Source organism: Protopterus annectens, chromosome 11.part0 (assembly GCF_019279795.1).
Source record: "Protopterus annectens isolate FY-2018-M chromosome 11.part0, PAN1.0, whole genome shotgun sequence".
Lineage (NCBI taxonomy): Eukaryota > Metazoa > Chordata > Ceratodontiformes > Protopteridae > Protopterus > Protopterus annectens.
Genome location: NC_056745.1, coordinates 989,469,807 through 989,497,724, shown reverse-complemented (window position 1 = coordinate 989,497,724; position 27,918 = coordinate 989,469,807). Strand labels below are relative to the sequence as shown.

The window sequence follows — 27,918 nt, the reverse complement described above, 5'->3', positions numbered from 1 at the left end:
TAGGTAAGGCAGGAGAAAGACAAGGAGCAATAAGAACAGAACAAATGACACGGACAGTTGTGTGGTAGTTAGGATAGAAAAACAGATAGTAGGTGAAGTGAAGAAGAGGTGGTGTCAAGAAAGAAAAGGAAAGGGGGAGGAGGGATTTTTGTGAAGCGAGAACTGCAGGAGTGGGAAATGGTATCATTATGAGAGAAAAAGGGGCAAAGTATAGTTAAGTGGGCTAAAAAGAAGGAGAACAGGGGGAGTAAGGGGGGTCCCAAACCTCTGGAGGTTAGGTGTAAGAGGATTGAAACTAGTATGTGAGGTGAGACAGAAAGAGAGTGTGTGGGGGGGGGGGGGAGAAGGGAAATAAATCTAGAGTGGGGATGGATGGGACGGGAAGGGGGACTAGAGTGGGCATGAAAAAGAAATACTTAATGATGGTCTGGGTGGTTGATAAGGATAAAAAAGGGAGGGATAAAAAAGGGAGGGATAAGTGGGTTAATACATTTGGGGGGTTTGGTGCACTGGCAAATATGTTTGTTGAGAAGGAAGTTTTTCTTGTGTGTATTTGAATTTGGTAAGATCTGATATGCCTCTAATACCCAGAGGCAGCAGATTCCACAGTTTAACAATACAGCAGGAATATAAGCATTGGCCTGCTTTTTTGTTTGATCTATATAGACTTAGAAGTTGTTCATCTTCGGAGAGCAGGGTCTTAACTGGTATACAGGTTTGGAGAGTGGATTTTACGTTGGGGCAATTTTCGGGTTTAAATATTATATTTTGTGGGTGAAAGTTAGTTGAAGGTAGTTAAAATTATGAGGGAATTTGAGCCAGTTGAGTTTTACAAGTGCTGTACAGTGGTGCCTGTAAGTATGATGCAGAGGTTGCAAATTTGGCAATCTTATTGTAGTAGGATTCGAGTTTGTGTTTTAGCGTGATTTTGAGGTTTGTTAGTATAGGGGCACCTTATAGTAACCAGGGGAGTAGGTAGGTGGTAGCCAGTGTCAATTTGGTGGCTATTTAAAACAGAGATTATGTAATATGTTCTAATGGAATGGAAGAAATAAAAGGATGTGTAGAATTTGTTGAGTTTTCTGAAAACAGAGCTGTGTCGGCAAGAAGTGGTGAAAACAGAGAATAAAAGGGTTTACAGGTAAAGTTAGTTAAACAAAAGAAATGAACTTAGAGAGTAAAAATTATGGGAAGAACATATGACAATGAGACACTTTTGTAAAAATTGGTCTATATGGTGGGTAGTGTTTAAAGAAAGTATAAAAATGTTTTAATGGTAGAAAACGGAAAGAAAAATAAACAGGAATACAAATACATACTGGAAGAGTTTCAAGCAGAAATTGAGAAAAAAATGATACAGAATAAGACAAAAAAAGTTATATGGCAAAGACACAGAGAAAGTTAAAACTATGTTACTTAGGCAAACTTTTTTATTAAAATGTAAGAAAAAGGAGGTATCACCTTGTTTAGGAAAACAAGTAAGAATAAAAGAAGGTAGAACTGATGCATTACTTCACGAAGAGGATGGTGCAATATGTAAACAAAAACTTGTGAAATAACAGGACATGTTAGTGAAACATGTATGCCTCTTAGAAGTCTTCATGCTCTGGAACAATCTCCCCGTCCATATGAAGCAGAATCCATCCTTAACCCTATTTAAGCATACGGAAATTCACCCAAGGCCTGGACCCCATGTCTCTGATAGACAGAAGCAGACAGTAACTATACCTAAACTAACATACTCCCCACATACGCACACACACATAACCTTTAGAAACTTCCTATCTAACATAACCCTCCTAATAAATGCCCATGACACAGGGACACAATTGGTTTGGGTTGTGCGGCTATGCTTATAAAGGCCTTGGTGGTAGTTAACCTAGTATATACCTATGAACCTATAAATAATAAAAGTAGTGGAAACATTTGTAAGTTAAGTGTATGAAAGCGATTAAGCTGAGAGCAGCAATGGTGCATTAAAAATATCTGAAGGCACTAAGGCAGAACTAGAAAAGAGGATTATAAATCAGGAAGTAATAAGAGAAGGCTACAAGGAAATCAATATATAAAAAATATGCCCCTCAACCTGAGCCCCTAAGAATAAACACCTTGCCCAATACACTAATCATAGGTGACTCAATAGTGAGGCAAACAGCTGTCCCACTCACCAGGATGAATAAGGAGAAGGTAACAGTCAGCTGCCTATCAGGTGCCAGAATCCGACACATAACACACACACTGGGTCACTCCACAACAAGTACAAGTATGAGTCTGTCATTGTCCATGTGGGTGTGAATGACCTGGGATGCACCTCCCTGGACTACAGGAAGAGAGACATGGTGGAGCTCTCGGATTATGTGGCCCAGGCAGGTGTGACCCTAGCCCTCAGCAGTATCCTACCATCACCCAGAATAATACCGCATTACAAACAAAAACTGACCGACTTCAACAATTAGCTAAGTTTCTGGTGTCATTCTAAGGGGATCCAGTATCTGTCTACTTGGGACGACATGACTGACAGACCTCAATGCATTGCCAGAGATAGCCTGCATCTGTCGCCCCTGGGTTTCCAGGTACTGGCTAAGGCTCTTGCCACCCCTACAGTGCCTTTTTTAGGCGGTGTTCCAAAGACCAAATTACCACTGTAACACCTATAAATAAATGCAATCTGAGGGTCATGCTGCTCAACGCTAGAAGTCTAAATCTCAAGATGCACTCACTTGAAGCACTGCTCAAAATGGAGAACATCGACATTTGTGCTGTAATGGAGACATGGTTTAAAGCGGCAGAAAGCACCCCTGTACTACCAGGCTATAACTCATTCCACACTTTTTGGCCCCGAAACATGCACCATAGCTCCAAAGGCAGTGAATTCTCCATATTCATAAAGACTAGTAGCCCAGCATAATGCATCTGAGATACTTCAAGTACAACTAACATTGGGTAAGATGGCGATCCAAGTCATAGCCTGCTATATGTCCCCAACTATGTCCCTAGACTCTCACTCCACATTCCTAAGCACCCTGGAATCTATCAAGGTTCAACCCAACACTCTCATACTAGGAGACTTCAACTACCCCTCCATCAACTGGGAGAACTACTCAAGCACCAACACACTAGCCCAATGCTTCTTGGAATTCATCAGTTTCAATGCCCTGGACCAGCTCATTCTGACCCCCACTAAAGGAACCAAAATCCTTGACCTGGTTATTACTAACATGGGCAGTCGTTGCTCTGCACCAATATTCAATCCCTCCCTGGTCAGATCTGACCATAAACTAATCACCATGGAAATCCACATCTCACCCACACACCCCCCCCCCCGCAAATGTAACCACATTGTAAAACTTCTCCAAAGCTGACTTTGGGCTCCTAAAAACAGAAGTGGCTAACTTCATGGCACCCATGCCAATGGAAAATAACTGCATGACTGCTGAATCATACACCAATGCACTGTACGAACATGTACATAAATGCATGGAACTAGCCATACCCAATAGAAACAAGATGCTCTCCTCCAAAAAAAGGAAGCCAATCTGGTGGTCCCCAGCCATTAATAAACTCTACAACAGAAGGAAGAAACTGTTTGCAGAAAAAAGTGAAGTCCCAAGAGTGGGAAAACTCCAATATTAACCTCAACAAAAAGTTGAGATCCCTCATCAAATCCCCCAAAGCCAGCTATGAAGGCAGAACTGCGGCAGACACTAAAAACAATCACAAAGCCTATCTTTATCTGTCTATAGTTATATTAAGAACCTCCACAGCAATACCCAGATTTGCTCCGAGTTACTGCACAATGGTACCTCCTATACTGAGCCAACAGATACTGCCAACATACTGGCCGACAGATTCAGTGGCATCTTTACCCCCCCCCCCAAAGGGCCAATCACAATACCGGAAGAATGCCAGCCACCCAGCATTACTGCAGCACAGTTTAAAACTGCATTGTCCAAGGCCAAGAATACAGTTTTTATGGGATCAGATAATATCCCTGGCTGTGTTCTACATTAACTACAAAGCAAACTGGCACCACATCTGTGTGCCCTGTTCAGTCACAGCCTAATCTCAGGCTTTGTCCCTACCGAATGGCGCACTGCTACAGTCATCCCTCTCCATAAAGGGAGAGCAACTACAGACCCTGGGAATTATTGCCCCATTAGCCTGACGAGTCTGATATGTAAAGCTATGGAGTACATCTTCATGGGCCTGATTAACAATGATATAGGAAATCTCCAAACTCTAGACCCCACACAATTTGGTTTTGTGAAAGGGAGATTATGCCTGCTCAACCTGGTTGACTTCTTTGACTCAGTCACCAGGGCTGTGGATGAAGGTAAGGCAGGGCATACAGCCTACCTCGATCTGGCCAAGGCCTCTGATACCTTTCCTCACTCAGGAATTATTGATAAACTTCCCAAACTAGGCATCAACCCCTATATCACTAGGTGGGTTGCAAACTAGCTTAGAGATAGAACACACATTGTGAAAGTAGTAGACTCCAAAGTCAGACTGCCGATTAGTCACGAGTGGAGTCCCACAGGGATTGGTCCTGAGTTCTCTCCTGCTCAGCATCTACTTCTCAGAAGTCCAGGCCAACAAAAAGGGACTCTGGCTGACCATGTTCGCAGACGACTGCAATCTGGGAGCCATTATTAACTTCCCAAGTGATGCAGACATCCTACAGAAATTCCTCACTGAGACCAATGACTGGTGTCGAAACCATGGACTTAAGCTTAATGCCAAAAAATGTGTCATCATCCCTTTTGGTAAAAACTCAGTTCTCACTAATTACTACATCAATGGAAACTCACCAAACACTGAAGGCATTATAAGAGATCTGGGGACACAGGTTGACAGCGACCTCTCCTTCGACCACCACATTGCCACTGTGGTCAGAATGTCCTTCTATGTAGCACATCTCATTACCAAGGGTTTTGCATCCAGGAAGAAAGAGGTCATCGTCTCTCTCTCTCTCTACTCTTCCCTCATTAGACCAATCATTGAGTATAATGCCCCATCTGGCATATACCACACTAGACACCTGCAAGAGAGGCCACAGAAGTACCTCAGGAAGAGGATCCTAGGCATTAAACACATGTTCTACATGGACAGACTCAAAAGACTCCAGCTATTATCTGTCTCATATCACCTACTTACAGGCAATCTTTGCTTGACTTACAAAGCCATGTCTGACCCAGCTCTGTTAGAAATGCTACATCTAAAGAAATTCCAATCCCTCCGCACCACATGTTCCAGAGACCTAAACCTCATTGCCACAATCAACAGAACATGCCTGAGGGACAGGTTCCTCACCCAGAGACTGCCCATGCGCTGGAATAGACTTCCCATACATGTCAAGCAGAGCACCTCACTGTCCTTCTTCAAAAGAAATCTGGATGAGTGGATAGGAAATAGAAAGTTCACCCCGGGGATCCCTCCAGTGGCTCTACTTGATAGAGGCACTGGGAACTAACATTGAGTGGCACAATGCCAGGGCACTTCTATGGGCTAGGCTTGCAAAGGCTCCAGGGCCATTAGACTAGTACACACCTATGAACCCATTAAATGAAGAGAGAGTGCAGCAAGAAATATGTAGTGGGAGTGATAAAATGTATATGAAAAAAAAGATGAAAGCAGAAATATAAGAAACTGGAGACCTATAACTTTAGGGAATACTGATTATAAAACATTTAGGAGAATAACATAAAAAAAATATGCAAAATGTAGTAATAGGGAATGGTTGTTTGGGAGGGAAATAAAGGAAATAATAAGTATGCTCTTGACAAAAAAAAGGTAAGATTGGTTATATATGATGTAGAGAAGGCATTTGATAAGTTAAGTCATGAGACAACGTGAGGAATATGAAAACACAATGAATCAGTGGAAATTGAAACTGGAAGAAAAAAAATACTTGCATGGTGGAAAAATTTTAATTTATCATATAATAAAAATAGGTATATATCAGATACATACACATTGGGGAAACTTGCTTATGTTATGAGAGTTTATGTATTTCCAGGAAAAAAATTGAAAGGAATTACTAGAAATATTTTTCAGCTTTTATAAGGGGTTCAACACTGAATCCTATTAATAAAGAAATAATATGGAATAAAAAGATGAAGGAGGTTAGGTCTGAAATAACCTATTTTTTAGCATCAGTGCACATGTTTTGGGTTATTAATACTGTCAAAAAGAGGGTGAATAAAATGATAGGACAACTGTTACATGACATGTACGAAAAGCCATGGAAATAAAAAAAAAATCAAAAAGAAAGGATGAAAAAAAGATTAAGGAAAGAAAGGAATATATAAATAGGGTAAAGTTACAGAAAGTAAAAACTGAAGAATATAGTGAGGAAAAGGAATGAGTGGTATGAAAAATATGCAACATTTTTTTCTTTACGTCCATGGAGTAATTTGTAATTTGTCAGATGATGTTACAAATGCAATACAACAAAGAAAATATCTTAAGATTTCTATGGAACTGGGACTTTCTGTGGAGAATTTTGTTGGACAGGTTACTCGTTAAGGGAAATATGAAATGTAAAACAATAGAAGAAAGCATGTGGTATGACTGTAAAGTAGAGAAAACTGCAAAACATTGATTTTTTTAGAATGCAAAATGAACAAGTCTTTTGGGGAAAAGTTTAAAAATGTACATAGTTGGGAAGGTTTCACAGAAATTATACTGTATGGTAAATATGAAAAATGAAGGCTAAATGACATTGATAAACGGGATAAAACATTATTTGTTACAATCTGGACATTGTGGAAAAACAGTTGCGAAGGACTATTGTAGAACAAAAACAGAAGAGAAAAAATTGTATTTGCAGAAACAAAAAATGGTTGCAGAAAAAGCATTGGGGAGGACAGATGAAAATTAAGGAAATAGGAATGGCAGTAGTATGTACAAAAATTATGTTGCATTACTTATAAAGAAACTTCAAAAACAATGGATACAGGTTTACATAAATGTATAAATAATATCAATAATCTATAAAAATGTGTAAATAATATATATATATATATATATATATATATATATATATATATATATATATATATATATATATATATAAATAAAGCACCCCCTACTCTTGGATCTTTGCATCCACCTGTGCTATCACCTACTTGTTTTCCTTTTGAAATCTTTCTGCCTTTCGTTATTTTGGGTTATATATAAATGTGTTTTTTTTTTATTTTGCCATCAGTGGTTTGTGATTCAGACTTTGGGCATTTCAATGATTTAACCTTAATCTCTCTCTCTCTCTCTGGTACAAAACATTACAAGCACATTATACCTGCTCTGCACAGCCTGCATTGGCTTCCTTATTGCTACAGGGTCATGTATAAGACCTCAGTGTTGACTAACTTGTCCATTCACAACCTGGATCTGTCACACTTGACTGGTTGTTCATAGGTTCATATGTGTTAACAAGGCTAACGACCGCAAATGCCTTTTTAAGCCTAGCCATGTGTCCCAAATCTCTGACAAGTTCTGGTACCCTTGATAAGTGTAAGTATGGGCTTGGAAGGTGAAACATTTACAAGCAGTGGTATGGGAGATGAACCATTTATAGGTTGCCTGTGTCCATTAGAGACATAGATGCCTAACCAGGGATGAATTTCCCATTCCCCATCCAACTGTCCAAGTTACACTTGAATTGGCTTAAGGAGGAACTCTGCTTCACATGGATGGGGAGCCTGTTCCATAGAAGGGGTAGTCTCTGAGATACTTACCTGTCTCCCCAGCATGGCTTAGTTAAGTCTTTAAAACACAGAATTCTGGTGTTGTTTGTTTTGTGGATATGCAGGAGGTCAACTGGGTTCTGTGCCCTACTGCCCCAAAAAGTTTTGTGCTCATCCTCTCATGAGCAGCTGGCAGTTCCATAGGTGTGTCTTGAACCTCCAAATCTTTTTTTAACCAGGCTCTGCACCTGAGGAACCTGTTGCAGAGAAGGCTTTAGGAATGACAGTCTCTGGCAGGCTTCCAGAGGCCACTCAAAAAACCTACCTTTTTGAAATGACTTTTGATGGGGAGGTGTAACTATATCTGTTTATTAACTTTTCACCATAAATTTATTTTATTTGACCACCTTTGTCAATAAATATAATGGACTGTGGTCTGACTCTATGTTAATGTTTTTTTGGGTTAAAATACCTACACAAAGTTGATTACAACACAGGAGATCTTGATTTGATTAGTGGCTCTGGCATCTGAAGCTCTGACAAACAGGGACGGGCATGCCCACTCTTGGAGGAACACAGTTGTCTAAGAGTGCTCGCGGACTCTTTTTTTTTATTAGTATATATATATATATATATATATATATATATATATATATATATATATATGTGTGTGTGTGTGTGTGTGTGTGTATGTGTGTGTGTGTGTGTGTGTGTGTGTGTGTGTGTGTGTGTGTTTCGTCAAAAAGTAATTTCACATATCTGTACTGACTGTACAGTGTTTAGAAAAATATTGTTTTCTACACTCATAATATGAATAAAGAAAATGTAATAATTCTCAGAACCAATATCAACAGTTTCAAGAAACAATGAAAGTCCTGCAAATACGCAATAAATAAAGAAGCTGATTGGTTTTAGACAGGTAAGCAGGAAACTTCAATTTGCATAATTTGAAGTCAGAAAGGCAAGATTATTTCATCAGATTATTTGTTTACTTTTGGTAAGGGTTGAAGATTTCATATCCAAATGCATCCAGTGACAGTTAAGAATTCTTATTAAAAGGCATGTATTTTAAGAATAAGTAACCTCTGCAGTTTGCTGATCCCCCAGAAATGCTCTTCCCAAACCAGAGCTCTGACAAGACTGCATCTATGAGTTTCAGATAATTTAAAATTTCAGGCTATGAAAAATACAATATTGTCTGACCTTCCTGGAAGGACACAAGGGGTGGCATGTACTCTGGAATGTACTCCTTCCTCTCCACAACATCCTTTGTTCCCAGCTGTGGAAACTGCAGGACATTATTTTTGCTGACAGGAAACACTGGGATCTGGTGAGCAAATGTGACAGGTTCAATATTGTGGATATAGTCTTCCAGTTCATGGAGGTTAACACCCATTAATGAAAATGCCTGGTCAACATCATCCAACACTGTATCAGTCCGCCCATCTGGAATAAGAAAAAGAAATGCATGGTAATCAGAACCGAAGAGCAAAAAAGCATCCCAAAACAAAGCAGACTCTCACTTTTTGTGCAGTATATCTCCAAAACTAAAATTAACTGCATGCAAACAAATCTATCTTATGCAAATTTCCCACCCAAACTTATTTGTCGAAGGATTTTGGAAGACAAAAAAAAAACAGCTGGTGGATGAAAGTGAAGGTCTTCAATTTCTGACAATCAGTTACACATCAGTAAAATACTAGTATGACTCAAAGGAAAGATTACAGACTAGTCCTCACGAGTACATTTGTATCATGCACAGTGTGTCAGATTTTGAAATGCTTTTTACAATAAAATAAGAGAAACGGATCAATTATCATGCACAGACTACACTGTTCAACGCACCACCTTCTGTTCCAAAACATGCTACAGTCTATTGCCATGATGCAAGAATCCAAGACGTTTAAAAACTTACACCATATCCTCCCAGAAGCTACCTTTAATGACATGCAGCTAATAATTTGGATTATTCCTGATGCCCTAATTGGAAGGGATTCTATGTTATTCTTTTTTTTTTAAAACTCTTTTTATTAGGATTACATCAATAGAATACAAAAATATCCAAAACAGATCTAAAACAAAATAGAAACTACACAATAAACATAACTATATACAAATCTCATCTATATCTAAATGGATTGAGTTCACAGTTATGATGTAATGTCATGACAGAATATATTCGGATATCAGTTTCCAAGTATCCTTCTGTACTGTTTTTTGCTTCATGGAATACCACAGATATTTATGTGCACATAGTTGCTTTCCAGCTATTTGTCTAAATCCTTCCCATGATATCTTAGATCTGTCTTTCCAATTTAGGGTGATGTAATATTTTATTAACATAAATGTTGTTACTAGTAGATGGATATGTTTAATATTCGATCCTATTGGAGGGATGTGCAGGAGAGCAAATTTCCAAGATAGAGTTGATTTTTCATACCCCATTTTTTCTAATTTGACCCTTAGGGCACACCAAAGTTTGTATGAGCATTTACAGCTCCAAAATATGTGTATGACATCTGCCTCTTTCGAAGGGCAGAATTGGCAGTGTGGTGGAATCTCTTTGTACATCTTATTTAAGATTGAGGGCATAAAATATGCATTATTTAAAATCATAAGTTGAGTATATCTCACTTTTTGGAGGGGTATAGATATGGAGTATTTCTGGATCGCCTGTGCAATTATGTTGGATGTAATTGTAGAATCCTGTTCTGTCCAATATTTAGAGTATATAGCCTCTTTAGTGTAGCTCATTGACGTAATGATTTTATAGACATTTGAGATCATTTTCTTTTTCCGTATCAATAGATCCCATAAGGTTTTACATGTAGCTATGTGTGAGTCTGGGATGTCAATACCTTCCCCAAATCTGTAACACAGTTCTTTTAATTGTCTAACTATGGTTGTATATTTAGTCGGTAGATTTAATTTGTTTCTCATGTTGGCTACAGATTCCTGATTAAGTAGAAGAAAGTCTAATACTGTTTTTTCCCTCAGCAGTGGGTATGGATTCAAATTAATCATCCTATCATTTAATTGAATATTGGGATTAAGATGTAGTGGTTGGAGTGTCAAGAAAGCTGCGTATAAATTCAGTGATTTGAAAAGATTTTGTGTGATTTTAATTTGTTCCCATAGGTCGTTTTGAATTTTATATCTTCTCCTGGACGTTCCATCTAAGAAAGGGAGAACCATGGGATTAAATTGTAGTGTTTTTACATAATTGTGGTATAATTTCACCCAAATTGGGCACCATTTATTGGGTTCAACCCTATAACTTGCAATATTGATTATTCTGCTACTTTTGTTAATTTCATAATATGATCTAAAGTCAGGCAGTCCCAATCCACCTTTGTCCTTAGGATACATAAGTTTTTGATAACTTATCCTGACAGGTCTTGGGTGCCATATAAATTTCGATAGGGTTGTTTGGATATTATTGAAAACTTTATTATGTATCAGTGTGTTGGTTGCGTTGAATATGTAAAGTATTCTCGGGAGAACATTCATTTTAATAATGGCTACTCTTGATAGAAGAGGGAGTTTAAGATGTGTCCATCTTTCCAAATCTTTTTGTACACTAGACCATATTTTATCCACATTATCTTGATAATAATTATGTGCGTCTGTATAGAATGATATTCCTAGGTACTGTAAGTGGTCTCTGATTTTTATATTTGGTGGAGTAAATACACTTGGGTATTGTGCGTATTTATTTAAGGGGAATATTGTTGATTTGTCCATATTTACCTCATAGTTCGCAAATTTAGAAAATATATCTAATGAATTATTTATCTTATTAAGGTCAGTGTTGGGGAGGGAATAATATATATTTAAGTCATCTGCGTATGCTGACAGTGTTATCTCAGTGTTAAATAAAACCGGAATATTGTGAAGTGTAATCTGTTTTATTAGTAAAAATAAGGGTTCAATATACAAATTAAATAAAAGAGGTGATAGAGGACAACTCTGTCTTATCCCATTGTTAATTTTATTTTCTTTGAGCTATATTTGTTTATTTGTAAAATGGTATATGCTTTCATATGCAAAGTGTTGATAATAATGAATAAACTGTGTAGGAAAACTGAATTTTTGCAGAATAGTGGTCAAAAATGGCTTATTAATTCTGTCAAATGCTTTAGACGCATCAACAGCCAAGGTGTAAATAGGTGTTTGTTTAATTAAGGATAGAGAAATCATTGCATCAAGAGTAAGTGTCTGATCAACTGTTTGTCTGTGATTAATAAACCCCGATTGCTCTGGGGAAATAATTTTTGTAATTACTGTTTTAATTCTATTAGCTAGTAATGTTGCCATAATTCTCATATCCAAATTAATAATAGAAATAGGCCTATAATTATTAGGGTTGGTGGTGTCAGTATTCGGTTTAGGTATTAATATAGTTCTAGATGCATTCAGATGAGGGTCAGTAATACCAACTTGTATAATGTGCTTAAAGAGATGATAGAGTATAAATCGACATCTTAGAACTAAAGCATTTGTAAAACTCAGCAGAGAAACCATCTGGACCCGGTGCCTTATTATTTTTGAGGTTGTTAATTGCTGTATTAATATCCATTTGTGTAAACTCAACTGATAGAAGAGCTTGTTGTTGTTCATCTATTCTGGGAAAACTTAATTTATTAAGGAATATTGAATATCGTGGATGTAGGGTTGTACACTTCTTCATATATCTTCTCAAACACCTTAATTATATCTTGTGAATTATGATATCTATTTTGTTGAAAGATAACTTCCGAAATATATGGAGTAGGTTTATGTTGATTAAGTAACCTTGCTAAAAATCTGGAGGGAAGTTGCGCCCATTGTGAGTAATTGGCTAAGTTTTTAATTTCGTGAAATGATAGGTTTTCTGCTTGTAGAGATAATAGATTAACCTGCAGTTGATCAATAGAATTCTCTATTTCCGAGGAATATTTCTGTTGCAACTTCAGCTCAAGCTTAGTTATTTCTTCCTTGATACTATTTTCTTTGGTGAGAATATTTTTCTTATAAAAAGCAGATTTATTAATTAGCATCCCTCTGATTAAGACTTTTGTGGTTGCCCATGTTATGTCAATCGGTCTATTATTATCTGTAAGGGATAGTATGCATTGGTCTAACAAAATGTCAATTTCCTTTCTAACCTCAGTCTTTTCCAATAGGTTAGGGTTTAGGTGCCACCATCTATTATAGTTTTTCGGGGAGTTTTTATGTAACCAATCTATTGATAAAGTAATTTTAGAATGGTCTTATAGAGACCTAGGTTCTGTGTAAAGTGAAAGGTCAAAGTGTAGAAAGATATCTGAAATTAAGAAAAAAATCCAGCCTGGACCAAGTCTTATGGCATTGTGAGAAAAAAGTAAATCCTTTATTGTCCGTGTGAGAAAAGATATTAAAATGTGGGTCAATTAATCTAAAATCGTTTTTAATTTCAAAGAGAGCAGTAGTGGCCTGTAAGTTAAATTTAGTTTTATTGTTTGTTCTATCTATTTTTGGGTCCTGAATGGAGTTCCAGTCACCCCCTAGAATGTAGTAATGTTCTGGAAAGGAGTTTATTAAGTTGTAAATGCCCATTATAAAAGTTGTGTTGGAGGGTGCACGGGGCATATACGTTCATAATTAAAACTGGTTTATCTAATCTATCAATCTTGGTTACAAAATAGCACCATCTGCCTTCTGGGTCTGAATCCTGCTTTAAGGTATCCTGTTGGAAAGAGTTTTTAATAATGATAGCAACTCCTACTTTATTAGTTTTATTGCCTGCTGCTATGATGGATTTAATCCATCTTTTCTTTGCCATGAGGTTCCACTGTTCCTTTAATAAGTGTGTTTCTTGTATCATAATGAAGTCTATTTTAGATTTAAACACAAGATGCAGGAACAGTTTTCTTTTGTTATCTGTTTGTAAACCCTTAACATTCCATGAAGCTAACGTCCACATGATTTCATTAATAACTGTAGCCATATCCGGTATTTCTGGATTATAATGGTAAATACAATCAGCACAGAAGGAAAAGTACAGTTTTGTACCTACCATAAATGTAGATGTTCGAGTGCGCATACAGCTGCAGTCATCACACTAGGGTTATCCTGCCGTCAGGTGGGTCCTCGGTCGACCGAATTCCAAAGTTTAGGTCCGGCGTCGGTTGTCGTCGCTTCTTCCCTGACGTCAGTGCGGCAGGGGTATAAAAGAGGCAGCCGACGCCATTTTCTTCAGTTTATCTTGCCCCAGATGTCAGGTGCCCCCAGAAAGGAAGGCAAAACATGATGTCATGCAAACATACATAAGTAGATAAATCAAAACAGTAGTTGCAAGCAAATACACCATAAAGGAATACCCCAAATAGGTTGTATGTTAAAGGTGTTTGCCATAAGCCCTGTCCTAAGAGGGGATGGAGGGAGGGTAACCTGGACTGCAGCTGTATGCGCACTCGAACATCTACATTTATGGTAGGTACAAAACTGTACTATGTTCATCGTGCATACAGCTGCAGTCATCACACTTGGGTAGAATCCCAAAGCTAAGTAAGGGTGGCTGGTACTAAGCGGAATTAGGAGGGTACTTAGCTGGTACTAAGCGGAATTAGGAGGGGCTAGAATGCCCTGCAGGACTGCTGTGGCAAAGCCCGCTCTAGATTTTGAGTATAGTGGAAGGTGGTAGTGCTTGGAGAAAGTGCGCACTGAACTCCAAGTAGCTGCTTCCAAAATGTCCTTGGTAGGGACCCCCCTGGAGAAAGCTGCTGAGGTAGCTGTAGCCCTGGTGGAGTGGGATCTGATGTATACAGGCACTGATTTTCCATGAAATTAATAACAAAAGCGTATGCAGTGGACTACCCATTTTGAAATAGTCTGTTTGGAAATAGCCTTTCCTTGAGCACCTGTAGCATAGGACACAAAGAGCTGCTCAGATTTTCTGAATGACTTTGTTCTGTCCAAGTAATAACGAAGTTGCCTGTGAATGTCCAAGGAATGTAGTAGCCTCTCTCCTTTGTTCTGTGGGTTTGGATAAAAGGTAGGTAAATGAATAGACTGATTCAAAGCCACACTGGATACTACCTTTGGCATGAAGGTAGGGTTGTTTCATAAGGAAACCCTGTCCTGATGGAAGATGATGAATGGTTGCACAGCCATGAGGGCCTGTAGCTCCGAAACCCTGCGTGCTGAGGTAATAGCCAGAAGGAAGGCTGTTTTCCATGACAAGTATTGTAGCTCTGCTGAAGTAGCCGGCTGAAAAGGAGGCAGTGTCAGCTTCTCCAATACGAAGTTGAGGTCCCAAGCTGGAGCTGGTGGTTTCCGTGGGGGTTTTATATTTTTTGCCCCTCTGAGGAACTGCCTGAATAGAGGATGTGAGAATAAAGGAGGATCCGTATTGTATTGTGCTGAAATTGCTGAAGCGTGGATCTTGATGGAAGAGAAGGAGAGGCCACTGTTTAACATCTCAGTTAAGTACTGTAAAATCTGAGGTATATTTATTACCCAAGGATTCTGACCCTTTGCTTGATTCCAGGAACAAAATCGTTTCCATTTGGCGGAGTAGGTTTTTGTAGTGAAGGGTTTCCTGGCCTCCAAGATGACATCCTGTACCTCCTTGGAGAGGAGAGTTTGTTGGTAAACTAAGGTACTCTCCATGCAGCTAGATTTAGCGTTCTGAGCTGGCTGTGAAGGGTCTTGTAGTTGTGCTGGGACAACAGAAGAGGAACTTGAGGAAGGATCCATGGTGGTGAGTGTGACAGGCTCTTTAGGAGAGGATACCAGTGCTGTTGTGGCCAGTCTGGAGCAATGAGAATCATTTGCGGCCTCTCTGCTCTGGTTTTTAGTAGGACTTTGACCAGTAGAGGCAGATGCGGGAAGGCATAGACTGTCAATGCTGTCCAACTGAAAGAGAGTGGGTCCAAGTTCCAGGCCTGTGGATGATAGGTCCTTGAGCAGAATTTTTCCAACTGGTAATTTCTGTGGGTAGCAAATAGATCTATGTCTGGCTGTCCCCATGCCTGAGTTATCTTTGAGAAGACTTGAGGATGCAACTTCCATTCATGTGGGTCTGACATTTTTCTGCTTAAGTTGTCTGCCAGTGTGTTTTCCTTCCCTGGCAGGAATTGTGCCTGTAGTTGAATTTGTAATTCCAGTGCAGTGTTCCACAGGGTCATGGCTTGCCTGCACAGGGGGTATGAATGCGTTCCCCCCTGTTTGTTTATGTACCACATGACTGTGGTGTTGTCTGTCCTTATTAATAGCTGTCCTGGATGCAGTAGGTCTTTGAAGGTCATAAGAGCATTTTGCACGGCTAGCATCTCCTTTTGGTTGATGTATAGGTGCATCTCTTTTTGGGACCATTTTCCCTGAATACACTGACCTGCCATGTGTACTCCCCAGGCGTAGTCTGAGGCATCTGTTGTGATGATTTGAGTTGCTTGCGGTAAACAGAAAGGAAGACCTGTGTTTCTTTGGCATGCTTGAGCCTACCACAAAAATTCCTTTTGAAGGCATGAAATGAGTGGTATAATTGTTTCCAAGCTGTGGCTGTGCTGAGACCATAAGTTTTTTAGGTACCATTGTAGTTTCCTCATATGCAGCTTTGCAAATGGTATTAGTAGGATGCAAGATGCCATGAACCCCAGAGCCTGCAGGATTTTCCTTGCAGTTAGCCTTTTTAAAGTTGCCATTTTGTTGTAGTATTGAGACAGTTGCCCTTGTTTGTCTGACGTGAGGTAGGCCATCTGGGTTGTTGTAGTATTTAAGCTGGCACCCAGGAAAATTATCTGTTGAGAAGGTATTAGTTTTGATTTCTTTTTGCTCACTGTCTACCCCAGGCAGTTTAACAGATTTATTACAAACGCCAGATGTTGCAATAGAAGGTCCTTTCTGTCTGCTTGGATCAGGCAGTCGTCCAGATATGGGTAGATTTGGATTCCTCGTTGTCTGCAGAAGGCAATTACTGATGCCAGGCATTTCGTAAACACTCTGGGCGCAGTAGATAAGCCAAAGGGCAATGCAGAGAATTGGTAATGGGTTGAACCTGCATGAAATCTGAGGCATCTTCTGCAATCTTGTCTGATAGGGACATGCAGGTATGCCTCCTTGAGGTCCAACGTTACAAGCCAAGACTCCTTGCCCAGCATGGGAAGAAGCTGCTGTAATGTGAGCATCTTGAATTTTGGTACCTCTAGATATGTGTTTAGAATAGATAGGTCTAAGATAAGTCTCCAATCTTTGTCCTTCCTTGGTACCACAAATAGTCTTGAATAAAAACCTTGACCTTGTTCTTTTGCAGGTACCTCTTGAATTGCTTTCATATCCATGAGAGCGGAAATTTGCCTTTGTGCCTCTGCCCATTGATTTTGTGGCAGGTTTGGCATGCCTCTCATTTTTCGAAGGGTGTGAAAGTGGAACCTGTAGCCTCTGTCTATAATATCCAGAATCCATTTGTCCTGTTGTAACAATGTGCCAGGTTTTTGAAAATAAGGCCAGTTTTCCGCCCAAAGGTGCTGCCATTATATCTTTGTTTGGCAGGCATAGGGGAAAGTCATTGCATCTGTTTTCTAAATGACTGTGGTCTGTCTTTTTCACCTCTGGGGGTTGGTGTTTGCCACTGTCTAGCTCTGTAAGATCCTTGAGGTTGTCCTCTACCCCTTGGGTGTCTGTATCTGCCCCTTTGGGGTCTGTCCGTGGCTGGAAAGGACCAATTTTTTGAAGGCCAGTTTCTGCTAAAGCGTGGAGGCTGCACCTGCAAGAAATCTTTAACTGTTTGCATAGAGTTTGCTTTTTCTTCCATTTTCTTTAGTACCTCCTCAGCTTTAGCACCGAACAATACATCTTTTTGTAGTGGTGCATCTAATAACTTTACTTTGACATGATCTGGTAAGGTTTGCTCTTTGAGCCAAGCATGCCTACGTATGACAGACCCTGTGACAGCGGCTCTGCATGAGGCCTCTAAAGCATCAAAACCACACTGCAAGGTATGTTTCCCCACTTGTTCTGCTCCATGCAACAAATCCTGCAACTCTTTCAAGTCTGGTTGTTCTGTTTGTGTCATTTTGCCTTTCAGCTGAGATAGCAAGAACTGTTGGTATTTTAACATATGAAATTGACAGTTTAATGCCCTCATGGTTAAAGTGGCTGATGTATACACCTTTTTCCCCCACCTTTCTAATGCTCTAGAATCTCTCTCTGAAGGCAAAGGGTTTTTAGCAGTAGAGGCCTTAATCCCCTTGGGACCCTGTAAAATTTTTTCTGGGTCAGCCATATGGCTTTTATAAAGGAACTGGTGAGAATCAGGAACCCGGTAATATCTGTCTGGTTTAACAGGGGCTGGAGGTAATGAGTCTGGATTAAGACTGGCTTATGAGTACACATCATCCAAAATATCTAAGACAGGAGGAATAGCCAGGGGCCTATGCTGGGGAAGTAGTAGAAATTCCCTGAGCCTTTTCTTGGAATCTGAATAATCTTGGCCTTCCCAGTGGAAGTGCTCTCTCAGTGTATGCAGGGTTTCCCCAAAAGAGAAGTCCTCGGTGGGGAGACCGAGGGAATAGACTCCTCAGCATCCGAGTATTCAAATGGGGAATAGTTGTATTCCTGGTCCTCAGAATGGTCTAAAGTAATAGAAGCCTAGTCTGAGGAAGGGTAGTCTTCCTCCAACCTGGGTCTTTTGTCTGAGGGGGGTTGAGAACCTCTGATGAGAGTAATCAAATCCTCAGCCATTTTAAGCATCTGTTTTTTAGGCATGGGGCCTTGAGAGGGGGTCTGAGGCCCTGTTTTTTTAATTTTCATTGCAGCTTTAGATTTAGTGAATGATTTAAAAGAGGAGGTGGTAGGCCTGAAAATGCCTTCAGAAATGGCAGGCCTCGCTAAAATTTTGGTTTCCCTGCCAAGAGTGGCGTCGGTATCTGCAGTGGGAATGGAGACAGAGGATCCTGCGGCCTTGGGTACTGAAGTCGCCGGTAAAATAGTTTCATCGGTAGTCAGGGGCTGTGTAGGCGCCTCGCTGAGAACCGGAGAACCGGTAGTCGGTCTAAGTGTGATCTCAGTACTCGGTGCAGGCCTCGGATGCCTACCCTTATCCTTGCATCTTTTGCCTAAAACTGGCGTCAGAGCATCCGACGACATGATATAATTAAATTTTTTGCCAAAATAATGAAGGGCGAACTCCGCCCGGCGCTTAATAGTGCGCTTGTTAAACCTAGCACAAAAACGCAGGCCGAGACGTCGTGGTCTGGCCATAAGCAAGGTATACAGTAAGAGTGAAAATCCTTATGCGGTATTTACTTCCCACAAGAAATGCAATTATTAACTTTGTCTGACATCGGTCTGAGGCAAGAAAAGTTTACTTAGCTTTAAAGAAGACTTCGGCTGAAATACTGTTCGTAAATCTCAGGAGCTGGCCGACCGGCACTTGCGAACTGCTTCTGCTTCGGGCACCGCACGGCAAGAAAGACTGAAGAAAATGGTGTCGGCTGCCTCTTTTATACCCCTGCCGCACTGATGTCAGGGAAGAAGCGACGACAACCGACGCTGGACCTAGACTTTGGAATTCGGCCGACCGAGGACCCGCCTGACGGCAGGATAACCCTAGTGTGATGACTGCAGCTGTATGCACGATGAACATCCGTACATGACATGAAAAAGTTAGACATAGATGAGGAACTCTTCCAGTCTTAACCCAGTGCCTAACCACTACCTCTGCTACACTGGAAGAGAGTGGGATACATATTCTTGTTCGATAAACAATTGTTTGGTAAAATAAATAGCACCTCATTATAGAGTTTAGAAATGTGTTTTCACAGTTCATCATGTATCCCAATTCACTAAGCCTTTCCAAAAAAGCATAGAAAACTACACAATCCTAAGTACAATTTCCTGAAACATCAATCACAGCACCAACTAAAGGTATTGTGAGAATTCCTAATTTACACAAACATTTATAGTAAAGCTTTTATACAAGATCAGTTATGGAAAAAAAAAAAAACTAGCTTAATAGCTCTTATTTTAACTAAACAATCTCCAACCAAGCTATGCATGTATAATAATTTGATATCTAGAAAGTCTTCAAAGCTAGCATATGAACACAAAAAAGGAATAAAAATCACATTTTTATAATTGAGCTATATATGTACCTTAAAGTACAACGAGCCAAGTATATGTTATTCAAGATCTTACATATTCATCTATGTAAACAAACCTTTTATATTTTCGGATAGTTAGCATGTAAAAGAAAGAAAGTTCCGAGTCACATAGGTGATTTCTATGTTTTTACCTTATATCTGTACAGAGTTTGTCTAAGCTAATTTTCTATTAAGTAAAAAAAAAAAAAAAAAAAAAAAAAAAAAAAAAAAAAACATATATCAGTACTACAGTTGGGGAATGGATAAAGTACCTTAATATAGAAAAAACAGCTCAAACACACCACCGAAGGGATTAACTTTCCTGCAACTTCAAATACTAAAGTCAATACTAAAAACAACCACATGCAGGTAAAGAAGAAGGCTGCAAACTTCCAAATTCCAGATGATACACCACAAAAGTCCAAACTTCACACCACGATAGTAATTCGAATCGAAAAACACTCCAGTTGAAATAGCTAAACTTTTTATTCAATGCTAGCACAGTAAGCGCTTTCACCTTCTCGGCTTTATCAAACTACAAAGTGCTTAATCTGTTAGAAACATTTAAATACAATTCAATCAAATCCCATTGGTTCCTACACATATTTTACATTCTGACATCATTACTAATCTATAAAACTTTTAAAACACTTAAAAACATTAAAAAGCTTTGGAATTTAAGGACAATTAATTCAAAGCACAATTTAACATAACATTCCTGAAAAACACTTCATAAAAACTTCATAAAAAACTTAAAACGCATTTTATACCTTATATTCTATGGTCTATAAATTCTCTTTTTCTTAAGTAGGGGTTTCACCTGCACTCTATCATTAATTCCAGGGAATTTATCGGCTCTAAGCCTAATAATCCATTTGAGTTCACACTCTAATAGATATGTGTCTATATCCCCTCCTCTTATACTAGGTTTCACTTGTTGTATCACACTAAAATTAAATTCATGTTCTGCTCCCATCTGTTTAATGTGCTTTGCCAGGGCATTACAGTCTGCACCTGTCCTAATTGCATATATATGCTCCCGGATACGTTCCCTGAGCTGTCTACACGTTTTTCCTACGTAGAATACTGCACAGGAAACGCACCGGGCCAAATAAACCACATTAGTACTTACACAATTTGTACCAGTACTAAAAGTGTACTCAACCTGTGTGGTGGGATGGCAAAAGCTTTTCCTCGTATCTATATATACACACTGATTACATTGACCACAAGCTACCGTGTTATTTCCATCACTATTAACTAAAAAGTTTTTAGTCAATGGTCTATTACAAAGTTTCCTTCTCAGGTTCTGTTTGTTTTTAAAAGTGAACCTGGGGTCCTCTCCTACCATTTTATATAAATCATCGTCAAGGCTTAACACCTGCCAATGCTGCTTAATAATACCAGTTATCATATCTACATCCCTTGTAAAATACAAGGGCAACCTAAGTACCTCTTGTGTTACTCTTTGATTCAGCCTTTCGCTCCCATCCCATTCAGAGAAATAGGGCTTTGCTAAACCCTCTCTATGTGCCTCCACTATCTTCATATGTCTGTTTATATCAGTAAGGTTATATCCTCTTTCTAATAGCCTATTTCTTAATGCTAACATCTCAGACGTGTAACCCTGTGAACATGGATTCAGTCTGGATGCTCTCATCGACTGTCCTTTCATAATATTATTAAACACATATCGTGGATGCATAGACCGTCTGTGTAGGAGGTTGTTCCTAAAACAAGGTTTCCTATATACCGAAGTGTTCAAGAGTCCATTAGTCATCCTAGTAATTTTTACATCCAAAAAAGGAAGTTCTATTCGAGAAAAATTCAGAGTAAATTTAAGATAGCTCGTAATATTATTAACTTTTTCCTCAAACAATAACAAGGAAGATTCATCTCCCTTCCAAACAAGGAAGAGATCGTCCACGAAACGCCTATAATACCCAACATTATTTTTAAACATATCCATTTGGAACAGAACTTCCTGCTCCCAGTCAGCCATCACTATATTGGCGTAGCTATTGGCACACGAGGTGCCCATAGCTACGCCATCTTTCTGTATGTACAAGTCTTCTTCAAAAAGAAAGACATTATTTTCAAGCACAATTTCCATAAAAAGGGACAACAAATCTATAAAACTCTCTTCAAATTCACTATTCTTCTTTAGGTAATTTTGACACCTAATTATCCCTTCAACATTCGGGATGACCGTAAAAAGGCTGACAACATCCAATGTTACTAGGATATATTCGTCAAAATCATCTAATTGTTTTGTATACTCATAAAGTTCAATCAGAAACTGTTTGCTATCTCTTAACACATATTCATTCTTATCCACTAATGGTCTCAGAAAAAACTCCACTAGTATAGAGAACGGTTCTGTGAACCAACCTTGCCCTGCTACCTTAATATACCTTAATATCATTGTATAGCATGTAGTATGTCCATAGCAGTTAAGCAGTAAAGTCCTCCAAATGATTGCAATTTGGAAATCAAGTTTATTGAGTTGTTTTCATTTAATACCCGATCTTCTCCTTTTTACGTGCATATAAGTGCAGTACCAGACGCTGTCTCTTTAAGAATGCGCTGCATAATGGGAGGTCATCGCGTACGTAGAGGTTGCGTTGAAGCTGTGGATTAATGGGAGCTGAAGTCCATCCGCTATCCAGACGACCACGATCAGGCCCAGGATCCAGTGTCTACGCCTGGGCCCGGATTGAAGGCCCTCCCGATACGAGACTTCCAGGTGAAGATGAAAGGAATGCAGGTATGAGTGACCAAGTCAGGGTAACCGTAATGAATGGAATACATCTCTTTATGTCTGCGGTGTGTCTGCTATAATATAGCGAGCGTTTATAAAAGCCTTATGTATAGTTTTTTCTGGATTGATTTTAAATAGTTTAAGAAACACCGATGCTGCTTCTTCCTTGCTGTTCATTGAATATTTGTGATCCTGAGTTGTGAAAATGAGCATATTGGGATATTTCATTTGAAATTTTATTTGTTTGCTTATGAGAAATGCACAGTAAGGGGCAAGTTTTTGTCTTTCTAGTTTGATTTGGTATGGCAGATCTTGTGTAATGCTTATTCTCAACCCATTCCACTCCACAGATTTTTTGGTTTTGGCGGTGGATAACAGTTTATTAACATGATAGAAGTTAAGAATCTTAGCATAAACGATTCTTGGGTAATTTAACACTGGGGATGATCTCAGAGCTCTGTGGGCTCTTTCAATAGTAATTTGGTTAGCTTCTAGATCGCTTCCTAGGAATAGCGAGACTATTGCTGTTAATGTGTCCATCAACTTGTTTTGCTCAATGTTTTCAGGGATGCCCCTTATGACTATATTGTTGCGTCTAGATCTGGCTTCAAGATCCAGAATTTTTGCTTGGAGATCCTGAATAAAATTTTTGTTGGTTTTTGCCTCCTTTTGAATGCTTTCTATTTTAATGTCTTGGTCCATGATTTTAGATTCGATTTTGTCCATCCTTGTGAGTATTTTGTCTGTAGATGAACCAATTGCATTTATTTGAGTTGACAGATTTTGTATCGCCTCATGAATGGGTTGTAATGCCATTTTAAGATCTAAGTTAGAGTTTTCTGTTTTGTTTTTATTTGGGATTGCATTCTTATTAGATTACATAGATTTATTAGTTCTGGCTCTTTTGGATGTTGTATCCTTTTCAGGATAATTTATTGATGAGAATTTTGATTTGGTAGTCTAGCTTTCCATAGATTCTAGTTCATGTGGCATTTTGATTGTTCTCCTTTGATGTATTTTAGTAGATCTTCTTCTGTATTGTATTTTAGAATCACACCGGCCTGGATATTATCTGCACTGAGATCACATGTGGTAAGGATCCCGGTACTAATCTGCAGCAATCTTGTCTTTTTGTAAGAGATTTAGAGGTTTTTCTTCCCTCAGGTACGTACCTCAAGTTGTTAGTTGACTAACCAGTATATTTTTAGTTGTAGAAAGTTCTTTATCTCACTTGTATTTGTATAAACAATTAAGGTAGAATGCTCCACTGTGTTTCAGCACTCCCTACAGGACAACAGCCATCTTACTTCTCCAGGAAGAGGGATTCTGTTATTCATCAGTGTGGGAAGACTACCCTTAAGGTACTAGGCAAAGTATTTACTGGTTAAAAAGGCCAATTTGTGCACTGTCCATTTATGTGCAGTACAATGTAAAGTTAAATTCAAGTGCTTGAAGTGGTGAGAAATTTGAACTTCAGTAATAAGAGAAATACACTATTAACTCATGAAGGTAAATAGCAGTTCAGGTTAGAATTTATGAGGGTATGAAATCAATGAGACAGTCAACATAAAGCTTGCATTAAGCAGGATAACTAAAAAGAAGTTCAAATGTTATTTTAAAACATGTTTAGCATGTTTATGATATTTTTATCAATGTATACTTTTAAAATGAACATTTCTATCATATCATAATTGTTGGCCAATTCAATGTTCTACTGCCTATTTAAATTGTTTTGATTGCTGAATAATTATTCATGTCTGAAGAAGTGTCCATCTAGAAGCTTATTTTGTTGTTTTAATAAACTAAAGTGCAATATTTTGACCATAAACACTGCTCATTTTATTTTAATAGTACAATATTTAGCTATGATCCGCTGCAGCGTTACACATCTTTACTAATTCTTCATGATATATCTTCTCATCAGTGCCTGGTAAAGGCTCTTCTATTTCTGTTACATTATGCCTAACAATATCCCCTATGTATTGCCAGTGAAGTACAAGCATTTTTAGACAATCCTGCAGATGTCTAACATCTTTTCACTGCCTGTAATTAATATGAAATACTATGCAACTGAGTCTTGCAACCATTCAGACTTTGCAAGTACCCACCCTCAGACGGAACCTCATCTCTTGAGAATAGCCAGGCCAGTAAAGCCAGGAGTGGGTTTGTGAATACCCATCCAAATGTCCAGTTCCTGTTTGAAAGAAGATAATGTATCACACTGCTTAATCTGCAATGAGACTGTATTCCAGAGGTGGGGAAAACACTGTGTAATTGAACTCCCTATCCACCTTGTTTGATTTACTTGTACTCTATCCACCTTGTTTGATTTACTTGTACTCTATCCACCTTGTTTGATTTACTTGTAGGTGAAGATTTTGAGCCCTCGTCCTGGTATTTGTGGGACTGTTTGATTTATTGAGATACAAAAGATCCTGAACTACTTGTCCCCTAATGGCTTGGAAGGCAAGGCTGTCTCCAAAGGAGTCTGTAAGACACGGAATAAAAAAAAAGACAATGCTTCCAGTCTTATTTGGTAGCTTAGGGTTTTTAAGCCAGTGATCATTCTAGTGTCTTCTGATTGTTTGATATGTCTACTGATGTACATCCCAAACAGGGTATTGTACTCAATAACTGGCCTAATCAATGCTGATTATAATAAGGCAACAACCTATTTGCATCTGAATGTTATACCATTGGTGATTAGCTCAGCTAAGTAGAAGAACTTTATCACTTAACAGCAGCAGAACCAAACAAGTGGGAATTATTAACCCAGGTACCATGGTCCTAACAACATTCTCATTTTGGAGTGAGTTACTGTCAATGTCATATGCCAGGGGTAGGCATAGTTGACCAAGTGCAGCTATGTTACACTTTCATTTAAACCTATTACTAGAACACCATCTCTTTACAAATGCAAGTCCATGTTGTAGGGCTTGGGTTTCACAGGGTGAGTTGAGAATTACCAGCAACCTGGACTAGCTAGAGATCTTGGTTTGTGGTCTACAGATTGGAAAAGTAAATGTCAAACAAAAGGGATCCCTGCATGGAGCCCTAAAGAAATCACTGGTTACCTTCATACCCTTTGATAAGGCATCTGCTACCCACACCACATGGGTTCTGTCCCTTATCCTATTTCCTAGCCATATTACCAAACTACACATGTGTTTGTAATGCTTTTAACTTACTAAGTATGGCAGCAAGGTGTATAGTGTCAAAGAACTTGACCAGGTCAAGGTATTCCGTGTGTACAGCACGGCTTCTGATGCTCTTCCGAAGAAGTTAACCAGATTCATTAAGATCTACTCTTAAAGCCAAACTGCTATGAGTGTAGCCTGATGGGACTTTTAATGTCAAACTTAATCAGTTGAATTATGCTCCATGGGTATGCATTAGGCCAACTACTGAATATAATGCCCCCTTTGGCATGTATTTGTCCAGATACATGCAACAACTGGAACACCCACAGAAATACCTTACTAAAAGGATACAAGGCCTAACTAACATGGCCTACATGGACTGACTCAAAGCCCTGTCACTATACTCAGTATCCTACAGACTGCTAAGAGGTGACTTGTGTCTGGCATTCAAGGCATCCTCTGACCCATTATTGATACATTTATTGCACATCAGCAAGTCAAATAGCATCAGAAATGCTTGGGCTAAGGACGTAAAACCTCTTCTGCAACATCAACAGAATGGTTTGGAGGGACAGGAATATCTTCCAGAGGATACCACTGCTCTGGAACAGAGTCCCCATCCATATAAAACAAAATTCATCTCTGTCCATATTAGATTTATGGAAGGGAAACAGAAAATTTACCTCAGGACTATCCCTGTACTACTAATGGACAGAGGCAGCTCCTAAATGCTTTCCCATGCATGGGTCTCCTCAAAGTATCTGTGGTAAGATGTCAGTTATTCTTATTAGGAGTAACATATAATTACCTGGGGAAGGCCAATCTATAACTAAATGGGCTAGGTTATTTCAAGCAAAAAAGGGAAATTGGCTAGGCTTTAAATGGCCCACAAGGGCAGCTAGCCTAGTACTTCCCTATAAGACTCATCACGTTGAAGCTCCTCATACCTCCCAACTGTCCCAAATTACTCAGTTTTACAGAGTTTTCGGGTCCAAATAATGGGGTGCCATGATTCCTGAGTGGCATCCCTTCACTTCCGATTTTTTTCTTTTCCTTGCTTTGTTTTTTTTTTTTTGCTCTATGTGAGCTGACGTTATTGTGTGCGATGACATCAGCTCTGTCAGGGCTACCAGCCTGTCGGACTTGAGCTCGCACAGTGTGTGCATGTATTTCCGGCTCTGTTTTAAATGTTTTGCGAGCAGGAACAGAAATTTAGAAGGCTCGCCTGCCCTGGCTGTTTGTGAATGTATTAGAAGGCTCGCCTGGCTGTGGATGTATTATCGCTCGCCAGAGGCAGAAAGGATTTATTTAGAAGGCTCTGGCTGGATGCATTACGCTCGCTGTTTCTGGAGTTAGGATTTATTTAGAAGGCTCGCCTGGCTGGATTATTGCTCACTGGCTGTTGTTTTTGCTCCTGGCTGGATTTATTTAGAAGAAGTAAGGAACGTGAAATGGTAGAGTGTTGTGTGTGTGTGTTGTTAGTATTCTTTGACTCATTTATTATGACGTAAAACTAAGCGACATCTAGATAAAAGTAATATGGCAACAGTGTTACATTATAGATATAAATACAGTAATTTTCCATATCTGTACTGCAGAGTCTTCATTAAGAGGAACATTGAAACATTTTGTCTGCCTCGAAAAGTTAGCAGCTGTTTGTTTAACATGTAACTAATGCATTCCACTGAGACCAGGTGCTAAAATCCTTTTTAATGCTCAAATAGCAGTTCATTTCCTTTCTTGTCATGACGGGAATCTTCATTCATTTCATAGATTTGTACAGAACACATACTAAATGTCTCATTAATTTACTTATGGGCTTAATCTAGGTTTTATCTAACAAACAACAACGCTATTTGAGAAACCAATATGTTACATATATCAATATCTATCTAGCTGTCTGTCTGTCTAGCTATCTAAATAGCTGTACATGTTTGTGAGTGTGTATGAATGTATTTTATTTTTGATTTTATTTGCAAATGAAATCATTTTGCTATGATTTTAATAACTTAGCCAATGCCAAACACCTCACATTAGTGAGGGAATGCATATCACAAGGGGATGTCAAACACTTAATATTTATCACAAGGTGATGTTTAAAGTCCCTGGTAAAAATAACATCCCCAGTCTGGGTGGTCACTAAAATTAAGGATCACTAACCAAGCTGATAGAGGTTGTTCTGGGAAGGATATCTCCACAAGTCAAAGTAGCCAGTACTCTTAAAC

The 27,918-nt window shown here is 39.0% G+C and overlaps 1 protein-coding gene across 1 annotated transcript in view; it reads right to left on the bottom strand.

Annotated features, from left to right (window-relative positions):
* TAF3 (TATA-box binding protein associated factor 3) overlaps positions 1-27,918 on the bottom strand; it is a 1,072,471-nt gene that overhangs the window by 999,452 nt on the left and 45,101 nt on the right. Inside the window, exon 2 of the mRNA XM_044088365.1 lies at positions 8,892-9,134. Coding sequence (XP_043944300.1) covers positions 8,892-9,134 — 243 coding nt within the window. The remainder of the gene's footprint in view (positions 1-8,891; positions 9,135-27,918) is intronic.